Source organism: Nomascus leucogenys, chromosome 21 (genome assembly GCF_006542625.1).
Source record: "Nomascus leucogenys isolate Asia chromosome 21, Asia_NLE_v1, whole genome shotgun sequence".
Classification (NCBI taxonomy): Eukaryota; Metazoa; Chordata; class Mammalia; order Primates; family Hylobatidae; genus Nomascus; species Nomascus leucogenys.
In genome coordinates this window covers 45392279-45415252 of record NC_044401.1, presented here as the reverse complement: position 1 = coordinate 45415252, position 22974 = coordinate 45392279, and the positions used below count along the sequence as shown (strand labels likewise).

At 51.4% G+C, this 22974-nt stretch overlaps 1 protein-coding gene across 2 annotated transcripts in view; it reads left to right on the top strand.

Moving 5' to 3' along the window:
- ITGB5 (integrin subunit beta 5) overlaps nucleotides 1-20974 on the top strand; it is a 122878-nt gene extending 101904 nt beyond the window's left edge. For both annotated transcript variants that reach the window (XM_030802219.1, XM_030802220.1), the window contains exons 11-15: nucleotides 10073-10295; nucleotides 14863-14963; nucleotides 17623-17742; nucleotides 19403-19569; nucleotides 20233-20974. In XM_030802219.1, the coding sequence (XP_030658079.1) occupies nucleotides 10073-10295; nucleotides 14863-14963; nucleotides 17623-17742; nucleotides 19403-19569; nucleotides 20233-20328 (707 nt within the window). In that variant the 3' untranslated portion in view covers nucleotides 20329-20974. The remainder of the gene's footprint in view (nucleotides 1-10072; nucleotides 10296-14862; nucleotides 14964-17622; nucleotides 17743-19402; nucleotides 19570-20232) is intronic.
- The last annotated feature ends 2000 nt before the right edge of the window (nucleotides 20975-22974 follow it).

The window sequence follows — 22974 nt, the reverse complement described above, 5'->3', positions numbered from 1 at the left end:
GCTGGTTTATTAACAATATGCCACGGACAGAGGAGCAGCTGTCCCTGAGACTAAAGATGTGTCATTGTTTGTATCTCTAAAGAGCCTTTTGCTGGAGAAACCCAAACAATCTGCAAGAACAGTGGGAGATACAAGGCTGCGATTTCAGTGTGACCACAACCATGTTCTTCCAGAGGAAAGAGAATTCTTAATCGTCTTTTTCTCATGTTATTCTGAAGTCTCTGGGTTTCTTGGACATTTGTTAAGAATCTGAAATATCTCAAGAATCACATATAAGTTCTTCAGGTATCAATAATACTTCTGTTCCTTTTCTTATGTCCAGCATTGGATGTCTTCCCCCAGGGTTTGAGGTTTGTCCTGGTGATATTGTCAACCACAACCAAACGACAGCATGTTCTGAGCATCTCCTACACGCCTGACACCATGCTAGGCGTGGGGCACAGAAACATAAAACAGAGGCTTTGATTGTGTGTGGGTTTGTAGGCTAATGAGATGAGGCAGACCAGCAAACAAACAAGTCCATCAATGTGCCAAGTGATTCTATACCTATGTGTCTTAACTAAGTCTTCTGGTCAGCTTTTGAACATGCTGTGGTCTGTTTAATCTCTCTCCCTCTCTTTTTTTTTTTTTTTTTTTTTTTTTTTTGAGACAGAGTCTCGCTCTGTTGCCCAGGGTGGAGTGCAGTGGTGCAATCTTGGCCCATTGCAACCTCCACCTCCCTGGTTCAAGCAATTATCGTGTCTCAGCCTTCAGAGTAGCTGGGATTACAGGCGCCCGCCACCAGGCCTGGCTAATTTTTGTATTTTTAGTAGAGACAGGGTTTTGTCATGTTGCCCAGGTTTGTCTCAGCCTCCCAGAGTGTTGGGATTACAGGCGTGAGCCACCACGCCTGGCCTGTTTAATCTTAAAATATTAAAGAAAAAAAAAAGAAAGAAAAGGAAAATAAAAGAATAGAAAATAAAAACCCTGTCATTAGTCTGCACCACACTCACTGCGAGCTCCCCTTTCCTCCATATTCACAACCACATTTTTTTTTCTTTTTTTTTGCGAGACGGAGTTTCACTCTTGTCGCCCAAGCTAGAGTGCAATGGCACAATCTCAGCTCACTGCAACCTCCTCCACCTCCTGGGTTCAAGCAATTTTCCTGCCTCAGCCTTCTGAGTAGCTGGGATTACAAGCGTGTGCCACTACACCCAGCTAATTTTTGTATTTTTAGTAGAGACAGGGTTTCACCATGTTGGTCAGACTGGTCTCAAACTCCTAACCTCAGGTGATCCTCCTGCCTCGGCCTCCCAAGGTGCTGGGATTACAGCCGTGAGCCACCGTGCCCAGCCCACAACCACATCCTTAAAACAGTTGTCTACACTTGCTGCCTTCCTTCACTGCCCCCCTCTCAGTCCTTAACTCAGTCTAATTTGAATTCAGTCCAGTGACTCCACTAAAATAGGTCTTCCCACGTCCCCAGTGACCTTGTCTTGATAAATCTATGGGCTCTCAGTCCTCATCGTACTTGACTTCTCGGCTGTAGCAGACTCTGTTGACCATGTCCTCCTTGAAATGCTCTCTTCTCATAGTGGTAAGGAGTATGGGCTTCTGGTCAAACAGATATGGGTCAAATTCCAGCCCTGCCACCTGCCTGCTGTGTGGTTTTGGATCAGTTACTTGGCTTCTCTGTGCCTTATTTCCACATCTGTAAAAATTAGAGTAATAATTGTACCACAACATAGAGTTATTATTGGGAGGACTAATGAATGAGATAATCCATGTAAAATGCTTAGAACCATGCCTAGCCTATTGTAAGAATTCCATAAAGTTTTACTATTATTAAGAGATTTTAATGGCTTGTTATCTCAGTGGAATTACAACTTCCCAGAAGGCAGTAAACATTGAAGTAAAACATACATTTCTCTGTTGCACATTGACTAAGAATATCCCTGATCCTATAAGATAGACAAGGCACTATTCCTGTCTTACTGGTGAGGAAACTGGACCGCTGCCCACAGCCAGCAGGTAGGTGGGTGAGGTTGCACGGCAGCACCGCTCAGAGAGGACTTCCCCAGCAGGTGTGAGGAGTTGCACAGTGGAGGGACAGGGATAGGACCGAGGAGAGCAGGGGAGACGTTCCACCAAAGCTGAGTTCTAGGGGTGGTTCTAAGCAAGGGAGAGCTGTGCTTTCTTTGTGAAAGAAACAGCCCTTTGTTGGCAAGTTCTCCAATCCATAACTCCCCCCAGGCATGGTAATGCTGTTCACAAGCGCAGGAAACCCATGGTGAGAACAAAACTTTTCAAGAGCAACTTCTGTCTTGCCCTCGGAGATTTATTTAGTTGCTACTGAGGTGCCTGGACCCAAGCTGAGATCCCTTGTGAGGAAGTTGGGAACATGTCCTGTGCGTTTCAGAAATCTCTGTTCTTTACTTTTTCTACAATCAACACCAGCACATGGAGGGGAGAGGGAAAATAGTGGGATGGGCACATTGCCGTGGGGACCAGGCTTGGAGACACCTCGAGAACACCAGGCAGCACAGGTCAGGTGGGGACACATGAGGGCATGGGAGGGCAATGGGTCTGTTACGTAGTACCAACCTGCTTGTCAGCAGAACCAGGAATAGCGCTTCTTAGGAGGGATTTCCCCCCAGGAAATCTTCAAAGCCTCAGACAGAGGCCGCAGTCCTTGGAAGCTTATGTATGTGTTTGGCCACAGATAGCCCATCCTGGGTCTGGCTCTGGTGCTCCAGAGAGGACTGTGGTTGGCCCAGCTTGTGAGCGCCAAGCGGGACCGTCACCGAGCTCTCCCCAGCCACCGCGCATTCCGCGCTTTGTAATCTCATCTCCAGCTGCCCTGGCTCAGCAGTGTCACACAGCCCTGAGCCACACAGACACCAGCGACCTGAAGCACACAGCTGCTGACTTGGCTTCCTGCTCTGCCTATGACAGTTGATGGAGAGTTCCAGAAGCTGGGCCCAGAGCCTCACACAGAGCTGTCTAGAACACACATGAAATCTGACTTTGGGTGATAGGGAAATTACCTCCCATGTGTAAAGGCTTCCAGCCACACTCCCTCTATGTCTTTGAGCCACTTCCTGTTTACATGGCTGCCTGTTCGGAGGAGAGGGGAAGAGGGAGGAGGAGGGGACACTGCCGCGGAGAGGGGAGGGTTCCTTGGGGGATGTGAGGAGAGTGGGGAAACACAGCGGGACACTGAGAGGCAGAAACTGAGATGAGACAATGAGAGGAAGCAGGAGGAAGTGAGTGTGTGTGCAGGAGACACGGTGGGCATGGGGGTGGGGGACAGGGCCGTGAGAAGAGAGAAGGGGACGGCCCTCCTGTCTCAGGCACTGAGCCCAGTCCTCCCTCTTCAGCCTTCTGTGAGCCAGAATGGACTCCCGGAGGGGATGGAGCTTCGCTGAGGGAAGCCAAGGAAGCCACAGTGCATTCCAGAGCTAGTGGAAACTATTTTTGAGCCAGCTATGGAGAGATGATTTGTACCCTGAGGGCCTGACGTCTGCCTGGTTATAACACTGAGCTGGGTGAGGATGGGAAGAAGAGAACCCCTCCTCATTTCTGCCCCATCCCAAGCTGGCTCCTTCCTTCCTGCAGCCCCACTGCGGTCCTGCTAGCCCTCTGCAGTCACCCATGGCTGCCTTGGGCCTCTGCAGACCCAGAGTGGCATTTGGGGGTGAATGGAACAGTGGCTTTGTTCCTGGGCCAGAGTTGAGGGTGCCCGTGCCCTGCCTCAGAGGCATCACTGAGGGTCCCTGTGCCCTGCCTCAGGGGCCCTGCTGAGGGTTCCCATGGTCCCCGTGCCCTGCCTCAGAGGCCTCCCTGAGGGTCCCTGTGCCCTGCCTCAGAGGCCTTGCTGAGGGCCACTGTGCCCTGCTCTGGCATGCCTCAGGGAGCTCCCCACGCAGGGCCGAAGGGGGCCTCTGTGGTGTGAGCCTCCCCGCCAAGGCTCAGACTGGCCAAGCAGCTCCCTCAGGCCCTGGGTGTTCTCAGTCCTGGCTGCTCTTGTTTCCGACTGGGCATGGCCTGGGTAACCTTATGAGGCCCTTTAGCTGTGGAAATCTGTGATTCACGCTGACAAAAAGGGTACCCCTTCACATCCTCCAAAAAGACCTGTGCCAAGCTTCCCCCACACCCCGCCATGATAAGGCAGTGATGTTTAATGAGCCAACACTATTCTAAGTGGTTTATAGAGGTTAAGCGAGCTAACTCACACAACAACCCTACCCGCAAGGCATTTTTACTGGCCCCATTTAAAAGTCAAGAAACCAATATACAAAGGGGTGAAATGGCAGCCACTGCTGGTGAATAGCAGATTCAGGAGGCCAGCCCGGGGAAGCCTGATTCCAGAATCCCTGTGTTAACCATGGCACTCCACTGCCCCCTTTTCCAGGTGGTTCTTCATAGCTCAGCTCTGTTCTCCACTGCCCATGTTTCATGGTGAACAGGCTCCTCTTCATCCTCAGCCTCATGCACAACTCCCCACCTGCTCCTTCTCCTGGGTCTGTTGGTCCCTGAGACCACAGAGTAGGGGGAGGCTGGGGCGGCTGGTGGTGGGAGGCCTCCCACACCCAGGTCACATGTTTCTCGCCCCCTAGTAGTGCCTTTGGCTCATTGCCTCCCATCCCCTTTGCTCCCTCTCCTCTTTTGAGATTGTCCCATCCCTCCACTTTTCCTGTCACATACCTCCTGGTCACCCCCTACATTCCCCAAAGACCTTGGTCCTGCCTCACACTCTCGCCCTCTGCCCCGAGTTCTGCTGTTCTGGGTGCCTTGCCTTTCCCTGTGGACAAGCTGTACTACACGTGGGTCTCCGAGTTCCTAGAGTGTCAGCTCCAGTGGCACCCACAGCAATGCCAGCTCCCATGTCCTGATGCCCCATGTGTCAGAGATCACTTGGAATAGCGCTGATATTTCTGACAGTATTCCTGCAAGGGAGGCATTATCCCCATCGACACAGGAGGAAACAGATCATCAGAGAAGTTTAGGGACCTGCCCAAGGTGACCCAGGGATCTGAACTGAGCTTCAGCCCACACCCTCAGCTTGTCATACCGCTGGTCACCCTGTTTCCCTGAACTCCTCTGCTGTTGGAACTTAAGGCTTCAGCATCTCCCCATGGCCACACCCTCGTCCTCAGCCCAGCTTCTCCTTTCTCCCACTCCATCTCTACTGTGATCTCTTCAGTTTGCCATTCCCTTGATTCCTTCATTTCCCCATCCTGTCCGACTTTCTTCTGAATGGTTCTCTTTAATCTGAAGAATGCTCAAATGTATCCCATCTGCAAAATCCCCCATCTTCCTTGTCCCCCATCTCCGCCTGTCCCCACACAACTAGGTTACCTGTGGGAGTTCCCTACGCTCACTGTCACCACCTCCTTACCCCCTGCAGGCTGGATTCTGTCCTCACTGGTTTGTGGTGTAGCCTGGTAGCTGCTTTACGATTTGCCTGCCTTGACCTCCACAGAGCGTCGATGCTGGGGCTTCCTCTCATGTCTTCCTGGGCTTACAGGGCCACTGGATCCCCTCCTACCTCCCAGCCTGCCCCTTCCTCTGAATAGCCAGCATTCAATTTTATAAGAGGAGGCAAGAGGCTGTGTCTTGGCCCATAGCCCACACAAGCACTGTGTTGCTGATGGAAAGCTGTTGAATTCTACAAAGCTGAAAATCTGTATTAATAGACGCATTTACAACTTCCTGTCCATTTGGCTATCAATCATTGTAACAAAGGTACTAATAATAACTTGCATGTGTAGCAGTTCACAGCTTGCACAGGGATTTCACATGTCCTTCAATATCCCTATCTATGTGTAATGAAAATATTTTTTCTGCAGGCACCATTAAATTCAACTCACTTTGCCGAGGTGGCATTAGACGTTAAGCTTTGTTTTGATGAAGAGTCCTGACTTAGGTCCTCTGAGCACTGTCAGCCAGGATGTTGTTCCCAATCCCCATGATGGTGATTGATAGGTTATTGATCCTTGGGACAGGGCCAAATGACCCTGGTCCTTTTAATGACATGTGTTCCTCCTAGGGCATTAGGAGGGTCTGGGGCTGACCAGAAGATGCCAGCAATCTCTGAGCATGCAGGCTGAGGGAAAGGCAGGTTGAAGCTCAACTGCAGGAGCTGAGACATTTGGATTGGGATAAAATGTGACCAGGCCTATGTAGCTTTTGACTGTCTGTGTGGGTCACGCTTTCTGAAGGAGTCTTGGAAGTCTTGGTTTCAACCAAGGTGGCCAGTAGTTGTGACTTGTGTGCCAGCCCCCACCACTTGGTAGAACCTACTTGGAGGACTGCATTGAGGATTCTGAGGGCAAGCCCAGGCCCCTTGGAGAAGACTCCTATGGGGAGACAGCGATGCCTGCCACAAGTGTGGAGAAGGAGATGTGCAGCGTCTGCCATCGCTGCTTTAGGCTGTCTCCGAAAGGCAGGGAACTACCCAAGGTAAACTCAACTGGGACTATTATCAGAGTCACGAAGGACGAGCATTCTGGTGGCTTCAATGATTTCATCAAGTGTGAAGCCTGGGGCTTATTTTCTGGTTTGGCTGGCTAGGGCTTTGCTTTGGAGTCATCAAATATTGGAGGCCAAAAAGCCATGTAGATGAAGGTTTTCTGATGTCCCACAGCCCCTCCGCGGCTCCCACTGGCTCATCCCCAGAAACGGGCTGGGCTCCACACACCGCTGCTTTCCTGGCAGCTTCTGGCTGGGCTCAAGGGGGTAGGAAGCTTTTAGGAATGGCCAGCAGCTCTGGCCTTGGGTCCTGTCCCTCTCCAAGGAATGGTGGTGACCTCTGGTGAGCCACCAGCTCTCACCCTCTCCTACCCTTGACTCCCAACTCCTCTTCTTATACCCTAGGTCAGGGGCACACTCAACCACCCTGATCTTGGGCTGGGCTGTGGAACTCTCAGGCCTGCAAGGTATCAGACATACTTAAAGCAGCTAGGCTTCCCCGCCCCCCAGCCATCCGGGGGAAGTGAAGAGCAGCAGTCACCCTGCCTGGCTCCCCTCCACAGCAAACAGGCCTTTTCACATGGAAGGCCCGTTCCCTCAACACACATGCCTCACCCCACGCCCAGGCCCTTCAGCAAAGAATAGGTCTACCTCCAAACCTTTGACACTTCCGCATATTGTGCCACATTGTATTTGGATAATTTTATGGTGCAGCCAACAACAATTAGACTAGGAAAGAAAACAACACCCACCTGGCCTCTGTGCCATCTTTGTTGCTTAGCACTGAGCATGCCTTTTACTTTTTGTATGTTTGTGTTGTGGGGATGGTGTGATGGACAAGCCATCAGAGAGTGCCAGAGCCGTTTTAAGTCTACCCTTGGAGTGCACCAGTGTCTGCAACTCACTTTGTAATGCATCTTTAAAAATACGGGTTGATGGAAGGGCAGACAGGTGGATAGATAAGCAGTCAAGCAGCATGTCACATGTGAAGGTAGGATCTGGGTGGGGAGGATATGTATGTGCACTGCACAATCCTTTCGACTTTGCTGCAGGTTTGGAAGTTTTCCTAATAAAATGTTGGGGGGGGGGAGGCGGGGAATAATCCCCTGACAGTGAGCCATTTTAATTGAAACCAGGCTCTTGACCAGTGTGGTCCCTGAGGCCAGAGGGTGAGGGAGTTGTGTGGATTGGATCCATTTCACCTGTGAAGGCTCCCCATGGGGAGTTCCTGCTGCCAAGGCTCAAAAGTGGTGCTGGTCCCAGACTGGTGGAGAGGAGGGGCAGGGCCGCCCTCTCCCTTCCGGGGATGAGCTCGTGCTGCCCATTCCCCCAGCCTCCGCTATGGAACCCTTGAGCGGCGAGACACTGCCCTTTCCAGTGGCTTACCCCTCACATGCCCGCATCTACACAGTTAAGACTGCATTCCACAGCAGACTCTGGGCCCGAGTCTGGCTTTCCTCCCCTCTCCTGGAGGGCTTGCCATCTGCTTCAGTGCTGCCTGTGACATGGGAGGGCACCCGCTCAGCACACATTTGCTGTGGCTCTGAGACCCCTGGGTAAGCAGAGAGGCTGCTGAGCACAGGAGGGTTGGGAGGCTTGGCTGTCCAGATGGTCTCCCTGCCGCCTACAGGTTCTGGGCACCAGAGAGAGGACAGAGCCAGGGGAAGCAGGGGCAGGAAGTTAAGTGGCGGGTGAAGAGGCTTTCTGGAGTTGAGTTCTGACCTATATTATATTGTGGGTCACACACATTGGTTGTCCCAGGGAAGGTGCTGGGATCCAATTAACAAGCCAGGTAACTGACTCAGATGTGGAGGTAAAATAAAAAGTCTCCCCACCCTGCCTCTCCAGTCACCCACTAGTTGATGGGTGGTGCTCAGCAAATGAAACTCTTGGTTGTATTAATATCAGCCTTCACATAATGGCATTAGGGAAAAAAATAACACAAAGTTGATTTTTTAAAAAGTACCAATTGTAGCACTGCATTCTGCCTCTGATTGTGTAGAAAATGGAGACTCCACTGTCAGGCCCCTGGTCCCCTTGGAAGATGGCGCTATTTAGTCTTTCCACAGTCCAGCACGCTCACGCTCCAAAACAAACACTCACACTCCAACACACCCTCACACACACATTCCAACACACACAGACTCTCACACTCAGACACACACAAGCATCCTCCCTCACACACACTTGCACTCCAACACACTCACACTTCACACACACACACTCATGCACGCTTGCACCCACTCACACACAAACATACCCTTAAATACTTCCTCACACACACTTGCACTCAAACACATACTCATACACACTTACACTCGCTTTCTCACACGCACACACATTCCTCTGAGCCGAGTGATATTCCTGCCCCTCACACCTGCTGAGTGGGGACAGCACCCGCCTCTCCACCCTTGCAGGCTATGGAGAGGACCCCCTGCAAGGAAGGGCCAGGGCATCCCCCTGCAGGTTCTAGTCCTGGCTGGGTGTGCTCATAGAAGGCAGTAGACTCTGGCATTGAGATCATGGACTCTGGAGCCAGACTCTCTGGGTCTGAGTCCTGGCTCTGCTGCCACTAGCTGTGTGACCATCAACCTTTGCTTCATCTTTCTGGGTCTTGGTTTCACCCCTCATATAACATGGACAATAATGCCTGCCCCATAAGTCGCTATGCGGATTCATCGCATTTCTACGTGTAAGGTGCTCATATAGGAAGCACTGGTGAGTGTTAGCTGCTGCTGCTGCTGCTGTTCTCAGCATCTGCTCCTAAATCATCCATTTCTGGGTTTCCAATCCCTGGGCAGGAATTCAGCTTCTAACCAGGACTCAGGGAGAACAACTGTGTTTTCTGCTATGGCTGTAACAGATGACCGCAGATTTAGTGACATAAAGCAACACGGATTTATTTTCTTACAGTTCTGGAGGTCAGAAGCCTGAAATCATTTTCACTGGGCTAACATGGAGGTGTCGGCAGGGCTGCACTCCCACCGATGCTCCGGAGCCTCGGCTTCCTGGCCTTTGCATCCTCCAGAGCCGCATTCCTTGCATTCCTTGGCTCTTGGCATCCTCCCCATCTTCAGAGCAGCAGCCAGCGTCTTGCTTCTGTTGTCCCACTGCCACCTTCCTCTATAGTCCAGTCTCCCTTGCTCCCTCTCAGAAGAACCTTGGTGATTACATTTAGGGCCCACAGACACAATCCAGGAGAATCCCTCATCTCAAAATCCTTAACTTAATCTCATCTGTGAAAGCTCTCTTGCTGTAGAAGGTAACATTGATACTCTGGGGATTGGAGTGGGAACATATTTGGGGGCCATTATTCACACAGCTGAAGCAGGAGGGAGCTCCCTGGGTCCTGGCCCTGTGGCCCAACTTGGCCAAGTTCGGGACCAACTTGGAGCACCAGTCTAGACCCAGCCTGGCCACACCAGCTGCCAGGGTCCCCTGCTGTCCCTTCATGCTGGCTCTAGGCCCTCTGTCTATCTATCTCTCCAAATAGGCTCTGAGGGCAGAGTTGGTGTTCCATTCTCTGCTGAATCCCAGTCCTGGCATGTGGGGCACCAGATGGTTATGTGCTCGTGTGTAAAGGTGAACAGGTGCTGATGTGCCACATGTATCCTTTTAGGCCATGGCGAGTGTCACTGCGGGGAATGCAAGTGCCATGCAGGTTACATCGGGGACAACTGTAACTGCTCGACAGACATCAGCACATGCCGGGGCAGAGATGGCCAGATCTGCAGTGAGCGTGGGCACTGTCTCTGTGGGCAGTGCCAATGCACAGAGCCGGGGGCCTTTGGGGAGATGTGTGAGAAGTGCCCCACCTGCCCGGATGCGTGCAGCACCAAGAGGTACTGGTTCCACCGACAGCCCCACCTTACTTCTCACCCAGGCCAGGCCTGTGGTCCAGCCAGGCAGCCCTCAGGGCCGGCTAGCCTCCACTCCTCACCTCCTGCATCTCCCACCCAGCAAGCCTCACTGGGGAGCCGCACTCTTACCAACAGTAACTGAAACTGTGGCTTTCAAACGCTGATTCCATAAGGGTTTTGTAAGAAAACAAAAACAGAACAAGAAATACAAAACTGCTACTCTGTTCCTAAACACGTTTAGAAATTATGAAATAACAGAGTTAAATGAAATTAAATTGGTGTTGGTACCAAAAATAGCACCTTCTCAGAGCCTTACTATTGTGTGCTTTCACAGGAGAATACAGCGTGCATCTTTTTTCAAATGAATTAAATCCCCCACACTGATATCTCCCAAACACTGTTTCACAGAACCCTTATGGGAAATGCTGACAAACATCATCAGAAGGTAAATTGGGAAGAGGCTGGGCATGGTGGCTCACACCTGTAATCCCAGCTCTTTGGGAGGCCAAGACGGGGGTGGATCACTTGAGGTCAGGAGTTTGAGACCAGCCCGGCCAACATGGTGAAACCCCGTATCTACTGAAAATACAAAAATTAGCTGGGCGTGGTGGTGCGTGCCTGTAATCTCAGCTGCTCCGGAGGCTGAGGCAGGAGAATGGCTTGAACCTGGGAGGCGGAGATTGCAAGATCATGCCACTGCACCCCAGCCTGGGCAACAAAGTGAGACTCTGTCTCAAAAAAAAAAAAAAAAAAAAAAGTAAATTGGAGAGAAAGGCACCCGACCTAGATAAGGCATGCCAGAAACCACTGCAATGGCTTTTGAATTTTCTGCTCCATTTATACAGATAATAGAACGCGGGCTCTGTGCTGCTGCTGAATGCAGAGATTGTCTAGACCTGGGCCTCAGCCTTCGCTGACTCGGCCACGGCCTCCCATAGCCATGCTGACCTCCTCCTGCTCAACCCCACATGCTCCACCAGAGTGCAAATGAGAGGGAATTATAGAATGATGCCCCTGGAAAGCAGGAGTGACATTTGCTCTTGGAGTTTGCTGGAGAAACAGCTGTGTCATCATTACCCATGCTAAGGAGGCAGGGACACAGAGGATCAGAAACAAATCATAATACAAACGTCGCTTCTCTTTGGCTGAGGAACACATCTGTGATTTTCTCTTGGCAGATTTCCCTTCCAAATGTCTGGCTCGGGCTGATAATGAAATGAGTTCATGCTCCCTGCGCCTGCAGCGGCTGCTGGTCAGTCTGTGCTCGGAAACGTTCTGGGTGGCAGAACCCCTGGTTGGACATTTGCCATAAATAACCCAGGCGTGGGTAATTGAAAGCTGGCTGCAGATGGAGAGACAAGATAGACAGGGCTGGGTTTTAATGTGTTTAATTGGAGGAGATGGGGGAGAGTAAGGAAGAAGAAAAACAGATTCGCTTTAGACCTGCTAAGAGCAGGGAAAAAACAGATCCAAGTAGAAACAGCCCGGGGAAGGTTAGGATCCTGGATCTGGAGCCCAGATAGCTGTGGCCATCCCAGCACGGAGTCAGCCATTATCCACGTTTTGTACCCAAGGGAGGTGCCCCCACCTCCAGCTCCCAGCAGCAGAACCTTTTTGAGTCTATGCTTCTAGTCCTTGGGGCACACTAGGTTAATGGGGAGTGGGGGTCAAGCTAGGACAATACACATGGAGCCCATCAAATGAGTCTTGCCTTCCTATGGAGCAGCAGGCAATGGAGGATTGGCTTTAAGTCAAAGGCCCAGGGGAAAACAGCTCTAGCTTTAAATGTTTAAAGCATTTATTTCTTAGAAGACATAGACTTAATAGTTTATTATTCATCACACAATATGAAGGGAGCAAGGAGAGCAAAGAGATGCCACAAGGGAATATAACGATTCTTTTTTTTTTTTTTTTTGAGACAGGTTCTCACTCCATCACCCAGGCTGGAGTGCAATGGCACCATCACAGCTCACTGCAGCCTTGAACTCCTGGGCTCAAGCGATCCTCCTGCCTCAGCCTCCCGGGTAGCTAGGACTATTGGCTTGTACCACCACACCTGGCTAATTTTTATTTTTTGTAGAGACAGGGTCTTGCTATGTTGACCAGGCTGGTCTCAAACATCTGAACTCAAGCGATTCTCCCACCTCAGCCTCCCAAAGTATTGGGATTACAGGCGTGAGCCATTGCACCCAGCCCACTATTCCTTCTTATTTGTCTCTGGGCCACACTGACCCTCTGTCTCTTTCACAGCCTAGGTGAAACTTTTTTTTTTAAACAAAGTCCTTTTGATGGTGACTTACATCAGAGTCTTGTTTTTTCTACTTGCTGCTTGTTAAGAGGCACCAGGTTTTGAATGTCCTATATCCTTTTTTTTCCTGGGGGTTTCAGGGCAGCCAGTCTTCATTTTCTGGATCTAACCAAGCACACTTTTCACTTTGGGTGAGTTCACACTCAACCCCAGCTGATTTCAATTAACAGGCTCTCAGAGCAGAGTCTCTCTAAACAACTTAATTTTTTTAAAGAGCAGACTTATTTTAGTACATGACTACAATATATTACAAGTTTCAACCAGTACATGGGGCATATGAGTTATACTGATACGTCCACGTGAATACTTAGGGAGTGTTTCCTGAAAGCGGCCTGGAGCTATGGTTTAACAACAGAGAATCAGATGGAGGGACAGAGAATCCTGGCCAGGAGAGAAAGCAGCCCTCTTCTTAGCCCTGTGCTAATCTGGGAGGCTGGTGCCGGGGGAGGGTGGGGAATCGGGGGCAGCTGGGTCAGCATGAATGACTGAAGCTGGAACCACCCCTTCCTGGCCCCCGGCTAGGTCTCAGCTGCCCGCCTTCCGGGGCTGTGACTGTGGGGAGAGTTACCATCTTGTTTCTAACTTCAGAATATTTCCATAAAGTCAGTCCCAGGAGAGTGGGATTTTGTAGCCATTTCAGGGATGGTTGAGCTCCTAAGCATGTTAGAACCTCTTAAGAGGCCTAGTCTGAGAGGTGGGGCACTTGGCTGCAGAACCTCAAGTCCTCCTCCATAAAATAAAGGGGACTTAGTGAAATGGTCTCAGAGCTCCCATCCAGTTCTGCTCCTCCACTTCGCAGTTTCTGCACTGGAAATGTTTTAGCAGCTGGCCTCTTAATCCCGAGGAGTTAAGAAAGATGATGATAAAGGCACCACATTGCAGTTGCACATCCCTCTGTATTTTTACCAGAGAGCTTTCTGGACACACAGCCCCTTTGGTCCCCGCAGGCCTGTGGGGGCATGGCGGCTGTCCCTCGTGTAGCTGAGGTTCTGAGGTCACCCCCTGCACTCTGATGGCCTCCCCAGCACACCTGGCTCTTGAGTCCTGACCTGGTTTCCTAGGGGCCTCTCCTGGGGTCTCACCCTCCTGGAAGGCCACCAGGCAGCACTGCATCATGAAGTCCCTGAGAGTGACACGCCCCAGCCCACTCCTCCCTGGAGCTTCGAGCTCACCATCTTATAGTCCCATCCCCCAGCCACCAGAGGAGCCTGGGACCTCTCCCCTTGAACATCAGCTTTACAGCCCCGCAGCCAGAGCTTAGCTCCCCACCCTGTGACCTCAGGAATCCCGTTCTCCCAGATGTCTAAGACAGAGAAAGAATGTCTGGAACTTGGTTTTGATGATATAAAGTATAATAATGACCATTTGATTGAACGTTGTAGTTAAGCATTTTCACGCGCTGTCTGAGCCACCACCCGCTGTTAGCCTGAGGTGGGAGGAGAGAGGCTCACGGTGTCACTTTTTGGCTGCTCATCCATTTTCTAGAGGAGGCCCCTGTTAAAGAACAAGGGTTCCCTGGGAGGAGCCATCACCCTAGAGCCTGTGCCAGAGCCTAGTGTAGACTGATTCATGGGTAAGTGGGCAGCAGGCCGGGGGGGACCTGGCAGGTGGGCTCCGTCTGAGAGAGAGAAGGGGGCTGGAGCCCAAGATTCTCCGGGACAGTGGATCTCAGCCCTCAACATGCATCAGAATTGCCCAGGAAGCCCGGCCCCCGGAGGTGTGGTTGGGCCCAGGTACTGGGAGTTTCTCTGGAAAGCTCCCTGGAGAGTTGAACGTGCAGGAGGGTTGAGATCCCCACCCTGGGTGATGACCAGGGCAGGATGTGGGGAACTGGGACAATGTTGGGGCATCGAGCTCTGGCCATGGGAGTGTGAGGATCTCTGGGAGGCCAGGAATACTGTTTTATCACCCAGAAACCTCTGGCTTGGAGCAGACTCCTCACCAGGCATTAGATGGACCAGAGTGCAGATGGATTTGTCTCCTGGTGTCAGAATTTGAAAGGTCTGCAACTTGACATGTAGACAAGACATGCCACTAAATTCACACAGGTTCCTCCAGGAACCCTTGGGCTTCCTAGCATAACAACAAGAAAGGCAGAGCAGAAACATTACCTGAGGCTGAACATCTGCAGCTGGAAAGAAGTGAAAGCCTTCCCAGGTCCTGCACTGTCGGGGGCTCAGGGACAGGTGTGGGACTGTTCTACATTATCTGACACCCACCTTTATTTCCTCTTTTCTAAAGAGATTGCGTCGAGTGCCTGCTGCTCCACTCTGGGAAACCTGACAACCAGACCTGCCACAGCCTGTGCAGGGATGAGGTGATCACATGGGTGGACACCATCGGTGAGTGTGCTGCTGTTGCCCGGGCAGCCATGGTTTCTCTCCTCTCTGGGGAGGAAGGTGGTTTTAGCCTTGAGTCAGGAGGCACCGCCCAGGCTTCCTGGGCATAACTATGGGCTCCCCATGAGGACCCGGTGCTGGAACCATCATCCACAGCTGATGAGAATGTAGAATGGTACGGACTTTGGAAAGCAGCTTGGCAGTTTCCTAAAAAGTCAAACACAGAATCACCATACAATGTGCCAATTCCACTCCCAGGTATACAGCCTAGAGGATTAGGTCCATATGTCCATATAAAAATATGCACAAAAATGTTCACAGCAGCATTATTCACTATAGCCAAAGGTGGAAACGAACCACATGCCCATCAATGGGTGAATAGAAAAGAAAACAAAGTGTGGTCCATCTATACAGTGGACACTATTGAGCCACTAAGAGGTGTGAAGCACTGATACACACTATGGCAGCGTGAGGCCTGACCACAGTGCAGAGCGAAAGAAGCCATGTATTATATGGTTCTGTTCATATGAAATGTCCAACATAGGGAAAGCCATGGAGACAGAAAGTAGATTAGTGGTGGCCTGATTCTAGGGAGAAGGGAAAATTGGCATTGACTACTAATAGGTGTGGATTTCTTTCTAGGGTGATGAAAATATTCAGAATTAGTGGGAATGGTTACACAACATTGTGAGTTCAGTAAAACGACTGATTGTACACTTTAAAATGGTTTAAATGATGAGGGGGAAATTACGCACCTTGAAAGGGAATCTGCATCTCAGGCTCCCCTCACTGGCAGGCTTCCCCCCTATCTTCACCTCTGGCTTCTGCAAACTCCTGGCCCCCAGCTGCCTGTCTGTCTTGGTCCTAACTTACATCTTTTGTAAACTTCGTGGTTCCCACCTCCCTATTTTGACTGACTACAGTCATGGCTTCTGAGGGTTTTTTGTCTCGAGACAGGGTCTCTGTCACCCAGGCTGGAGTGCCGTGGCACCATCATAGCTCACTAAAGTCTCGACCTCCTGGGCTCAGGCAAACCTCTTGCCTCAGCCTTCCAAGTAGCTGGGACCACAGGCATGTGCCACCATGCCTGGCAAGTTTTTGTATTTTTTGAGAGACAGGGCTTCACCATGTTGCTCAGGCTGGTCTCAAACTCCTGGGGTCAAGCAGTCCACCTGCCTCAGCCTCCTAAAGTGCTGCCATTACAGGTGTGAGCCACCATGCCTGGCTACTTCTTAGTATTTGAGCTATATATGCATCCAGCACATATTCATTGAGCACCGACTGTGTGTCAGGTGCTATCTCCTTAGGAGACTGTGGGGAGTGGACCACAGTCTGGTTCCTCACATGCCTGTCTTCCTGCCTCTGCTTCTGTCTTGTGGTCCAGGGCCTGACTGAACTCAGGTTCTGCATGCAGACCTGGGCTGGTTGCCCCTAACTAGGCACACATGGTCAGAGAAGGAAACAATGCCTTCCTGTGGCCCAAGGACTGGTTCGCTTGGTTCACAGCAGTGACAGCCGTTCATGCACAGCCGCTTCCCAACCCAGCCCTCTGACATAGAGCAGCAGAGAAAGCTTATGTTCCATCATTTACCCTTTTTCTTCCTTCTTCCCAGCTTTTTTCATACACACACACTCACATGCTCACTCATACTCACCCAGCCCAGAAGGGAGCTGAGACAGAAAGTCCAGGCTTTCATGTCTGATAACCACACTAATTCATCTGCTTCCAGGTTACAGCTCTGTCTAGCAGCAAGGTTAAAAAGGTTAAAAAGGCAAGAGCTGGAAAGCATTTCCCGCCCTAGTGTTCACCTTCTGTTCCTCCCCAGGACCCATTGCCATCGCCGCCGCATTTCATCACCCCTTGCCTCACTTTGCACTTCCCCTAGTTCCTTTCCCTCCAAAAAAACAGCCTGCTAACCCTCTCCCAGGGAAGCCTTGGAATGTAGATAATGCCTAGACAGGGGACTGTGATGCCCCCCACCTTGGGGAACGGCAGTGGGGGGCAGGGAGTTGCTGAGGCAGCTTGAGGAAGGGGCTTCTTAATATGGAGGAGGGAGGCCGGGCTGCATTCAGGGCTTGGCTGGGGACAGCCTGAGCTCCACGCTGTCTCACTTTATCTCCGGGCACGGGCACCACGGTGGGCACCAGCCTCTCACCCAGTGTCCTCATTGCCCTGTGGTTCTTTTTGATTTTGCATCCCAGGAAGGAGTTGCTGCCTCTTGGCCTCTGCGGCCAGCTCTCAGCCCCAAGTGGCCTGGCCTGTTTCTCAAATATGAAGCCCCACTCAAGCCTCAAAGGGGGCTGGCATGGCTTGCTTTCTTTCTTTATCCCTTTAACTTCCGTGGCCAATCCATTCACCCATCCCCACCCCGAAACCATTAAAACCTTCTGTTATTTCACATCACCCCCGACTAACACTTCAGAGGCTTGGAGATCCTCTAATGCGTTCCACGTGTCCCCAAAGCCATCTAAATTCAGCCCTGGACCTGAGTTCTTGGTGTGAGAAACCTGAACTCATCTTCAAAGGCCCAGCCTCCCCTTAAGACTTTCTGCCCACACCCCCCATGCCCTTTCCTTCTTCAAGGCGCTCGGCTCCCTGCCCTGACCATCAGCAGCTGTGGGCTGCTCAGACTCAGGCCATTCCTGCTTGGTTTTCTTCCAGTGAAAGATGACCAGGAGGCTGTGCTTTGTTTCTACAAAACTGCCAAGGACTGCGTCATGATGTTCACCTATGCGGAGCTCCCCAGTGGGAAGTCCAACCTGACGGTCCTCAGGGAGCCAGGTAGGTGAGGGCTATGAGGGCCCAGCCCACTCAGCCAGCCCTCAGTTCTGATTTCTGATGCCATTCCCTGCTCTGGGACCACTGCCCTTTCTTTCCTCATCGGCCTTTTCAAACTCCAGGGAGAGGAGGGATACAATTTCTTATTTTTCGTTTCTTTTTTTTTTTTGACACAGGCCGTCACTGTGTCATCCAGGCTAGAGTGAGTGGTGCCATCACGACTCACTGCAGCCTTGACCTCCTCGGGTTCAGGTGATCCTCCCACCTCAGCCTCCCGAGCAGTTGGCACTACAGGCATGCACCACCACACCGGACTAATTTTTTTATTTTTTTGGTGGAGACAGGTTTTCACCATGTTGCCCAGGCTGGTCTTGAACTCCTGGGCTCAAGCCATCCACCTGCCTTGGCCTCACAAAGTGCTAGGATTACAGGTTTGAGCCACTGCACCTAACCAGTACAATTTCTCATGAAGATCAAATCTGAGGTCACTGCTGCTCCACTCCTAGAGTTTAGAAGAAAGATGAATGTGCAGCTGGGGGCCCATTATTGGGGTAAGCGCTAGGGAGGGCGTGAGTCAGGGCAATGGGAGTTATAGAAGGATAGGGCCCTGTCCCTGGGGAGGGTCTCATCTTGGAGGAGCACAGAGGTGAAAGTAACCACAGAACATACCTACCCTGCACAGCCAAAGGCAGCAAGGAACTGCTGTGTTCTACAGGGAGGGTGCAGGGCATCTGGACCACCAGAGCTGGGCAGGGTATCACTCAAGTCAGGGAGCATCCAGCTCCACACACAGCCTGGGCGGGGCCACTGCTGCTTCCCAGCATGGATTCCAAGGACAACGGAGTGCTGGGTTCAACATTCCTGCTGCTCCCATGCTCAGCTCCCAGAACCACTGAAGAGGTCAAGCTTTAATCCAAATACCAACATTCTGCCTCTGCTTGGACCCAGGGACCAAGAGCCTTTGCCTTGGACTAATTGGAATATTTGATATCACCCCTTACATTCTTCTTGGGGGTAGGGAGGCAGGGGTGGAGCAGAAAAAGATTTGCTCTCTTCAATTGACAGCACTGCAAACTACTTTTCCAAATTGGGCCCAACCACATAATGTGCCTTCCTGAGGCCAGAGGCAGAGAGAAGTGTGGTACCAGCCTAGGATGCACGCCTAAAAGAATGAGGCTTTGTTTCCAATGCTGTCTCTGCGGTTCTTTGAAAACAAGCACATTTACTCCAAAGGACTCCACACTAAAGGCTTACAAATGTTGGCCCCCAGCCCAGACCTTGTGGAAGTGGCTTCATGGTACCTCCTGCCTGCCCAGTCTGCTCCTGAAACTATGTACATGAAAGCTGAGCAGGTCCGGCATCCCGCAATGGAGACTGGGCCAGGCGGGGTGTGGGTGCTGCCCATGAGGGGAAAGGCAGCCCTGCCCCAGGGCTCTCATCTAGACTTTGCCACACTTGCTGTGTGACTTTGGAACAGTCACCGTCCCTTTTGAATCTTTCATTTTTTGTACATTGGGGAAACCTTCCTGAGGATCTAAGGGAGAGCTGAGGAGGCGGCCTTTGGAAGGGGTGCAACTTTCATCTCGGAAATGCCTGCAGTTGGGGGGTGAGAGGGGCATGGTGATGCTAGTGGCTTTGCTTACCATGCTTCTGGTCCCCCCAGAGTGTGGAAACACCCCCAACGCCATGACCATCCTCCTGGCTGTGGTCGGCAGCATCCTCCTGGTTGGGCTCGCACTCCTGGCTATCTGGAAGCTGCTTGTCACCATCCACGACCGGAGGGAATTTGCAAAGTTCCAGAGCGAGCGATCCAGGGCCCGCTACGAAATGGTAAGCATGTGGGAAATGGGAAGCAGAGACTTCAAGCTCAGAGGCGTGGTTGATTTCAGTGGTACGTTAGCAATAGAGGCTCACTAATGCCTTTGGCATTAAAAACAAAACAACACCAGAAAGGCTGTGCCCAGTTCTGGACAGAGAATTGCACAGCCCCAGTGCAGAGTGACCTGCACAGATCCCTGTTCTAGACCCAGGTCAGGAGGGTCATGGGGGCAGAGGCGCTGGGTGTGCCTCAGGAAGTCTGACCAGTCTCAGAGAGAGCACAGACCCACAAGAAAGCTCAGATTCTTACGGTCCATTACAACACTCACACCTGCAGTCTGGTCACCCCGGGCTGACTGCAAACGCCCAAAGGACTGAGCACAGAGTCAGTGCCTGCTGAAGCCAGGCTTGGTTTCTGTTAAAGCTGGAAGGGACTTCAGAGACTTTCTGACCCAACTCCTCCTTCCAGAGGTGGATAGTGGAAGCTTAGAGAAGGTGAGGGCTTTCCCGGGGAACACAGAGCTGTCCTAGAGCCCACGGCCGTCTCCTCCTGAGTGCTCTGCCTGCTGCTGTTGCGGGGGGCTGACCTGGGAAGGGATCCTAGGGCCTGCGTCTGTCGGTTTGAGTGTGTGAGCTAACATGTGTCCTCATCCTCTTCCCCACCGTGTTCTGTAGGCTTCAAACCCATTGTACAGAAAGCCTATCTCCACGCACACTGTGGACTTCACCTTCAACAAGTTCAACAAATCCTACAATGGCACTGTGGACTGATGTTTCCTTCTCCGAGGGGCTGGAGGGGGGAACTAATGAAAAGGTCAGACTGAAACGCCTTGCACGGCTGCTCGGCTTGATCACAGCTCCCTAGGTAGGCACCACAGAGAAGACCTTCTAGTGAGCCTGGGCCAGGAGCCCACATTGCCTGCGCAGGAAGGTGCCTGGCCATGTCACCAGGCTGCATCCCTCCGAGCTTGGGATAAAGCAAGGGGACCTTGGCGCTCTCAGCTTTTCCTGCCACATCCAGCTTGTCCCAATGAAATACTGAGATGCTGGGTTGTCTCTCCCTTCCAGGAGTGCTGGGCTCCCAGCCTGGCCAGACAAGAAGACTGTCAGAAGGGTCAGAGTGTGTAAAACCAGCATACAGTTTGGCTTTTTTCACATTGATCATTTTTATATGAAATAAAAAGATCCTGCATTTATGGTGTAGTTCTGAGTCCTGAGACTTTTCTGCCTGATGGCTATGCCTTGCACACAGGTGTTGGTGATGGGGCTGTTGAGATGCCTTTTGAAGGTACATCGTTTGCAAATGTCAGTTTCCTCTCCTGTCCATGTTTGTTTAGTACTTTTGTAATGAAAAGAAACAAGATTGTTTGGGATTGAAAATAAGATTAAAACCAAAAGAATTTGTGTTTGTCTGATACTCTCTATGTGTTTGTTTGTTTCTTTCTGAGCGGACTTAAAATGGTGTCCCCAGTGGGGACTGAAGCAGCCGTGTACTTCCTCAGGGATGGGACACAAGCTGGTCTGATACTCCAGGCTTTAGCTTGTCAAGTAAGCATGAGGTGCTCGGGGCAGTCAGGGCTGTGCAAGGGAGCACTGAGCAGATACCTTTGGCCCCTTCCAGCTTTTACTGACAGAGAGTTCCAGGCTAGACACCATAAAAACCACCCCTTGGTCTCTCCCTCCCTTGTTTTGAGGGGCTGAGGCTGGAAATAGATTGTGCAGACAAGCAAGGGTTGAGTGGTGGTTCCCACACAAAGTCATCTCTTAAACATCATTAGCAATAGCAATTCCCTTCCAAGGCCTCCCCTCACTCCCGAAACACTTATGTCCCACGCAGGCCCAATGCAAAAAAACACATTTGAGCTTTTTTCCTGCAGGGCCATGAAGTCCCCTTAAGTTCCCATATCTGAGATGGTTGTCTGACCCTCTCCCCTTATGTACAGAAGAGGAAACTGATTCTCAGAGAGGGGAAGTGGCTTGCCCGAGTGTTAGGAGGTTACTGAATGACAAACTGTTCTTAAGACCCCATCTCATGCTGGCCAGAGGGCCAGCCTCCTCATTCCTGCTTGCTCTTAGAAAATCTTTCACTGATCATTTTTTGTCACTGGAATAACTTCAAGGTTATTATGCTTTCATTCCAAATGGATCTGTCCTCAGCTCTGTACCAAATTCCCCCTACTTCATTTTGGCAAACACTAAGACGTCAAATAGTCAAATGCCTGTCACTACATAGAACCCATTACCGGGTGGAGCCAAGATGGCCGAATAGGCACAGCTCCAGTCTCCAGCTCCCAGCCCCAGCGACACAGAAGACAGAAGGTGATTTCTGCATTTCTGCTTGAGGTACTGGTTTCATCTCACTAGGGAGTGCCTAACAGTGGGTGCAGGACAGTCGGTGAAGCGCACTGTGCGCGAGCCGAAGCAGGGCGAGGCATTGACTCACTCGGGAAGCGCAAGGGGTCAGGGAGTTCCCTTTCCTAGTCAAAGAAAGGGGAAGCAGACGGCACCTGGAATATCGGGTCAGTCCCACCCTAACTGCGCTTTTCCAACGGGCCTGGAAAACGGCACACTAGGAGATTGTGTCCCGCACCTGGCTCGGAGGGTCCTATGCCCACGGAGTCTCGCTAATTGCTAGCACAGCAGTCTGAGATCAAGCTTCGAGGCGGCAGCGAGGCTGGGGGAGGGGCGCCCGCCATTGCCCAGGCTTGCTTAGGTAAACAAAGCAGCCAGGAAGCTCGAACTGGGTGGAGCCCACCACAGCTCAAGGAGGCCTCCCTGCCTCTGTAGGCTCCACCTCTGGGGGCAGGGCACAGACAAACAAAAACTCTGCAAGAACTTCCACAGACTTAAATGTCCCTGTCTGACTGACAGCTTTGAAGAGAGTAGTGGTTCTCCCAGCACGCAGCTGGAGATCTGAGAACAGTCAGACTGCCTCCTAAAGTGGGTCCCTCACCCCTGAGCAGCCTAACTGGGAGGCACCCCCCCAGTAGGGACAGACTGACACCTCATTCAACCCGGTACTTCTCTGAGACAAAACTTTCAGAGGAACTATCAGACAGCTGAATTTGTGGTCTCACGAAAATCTGCTGTTCTGCAGCCACCGCTGCTGACACCCAGCCAAACAGGGTCTGGAGTGCACCTCTAGTAAACTCCAACAGACCTGCAGCTGAGGGTCCTGTCTGGTAGAAGGAAAACTAACAAACAGAAAGGACATCCACACCAAAAACCCATCTGTACATCACCATCATCAAAGACAAAAAGTAGATAAAACCACAAAGATGGGGAAAAAACAGACCAAAAAAACTGGAAACTCTAAAAAACAGAGCACCTCTCCTCCTCCAAAGGAACGCAGTTCCTCACCAGCAACGGAACAAAGCTGGATGGAGGATGACTTTGATGAGTTGAGAGAAGAAGGCT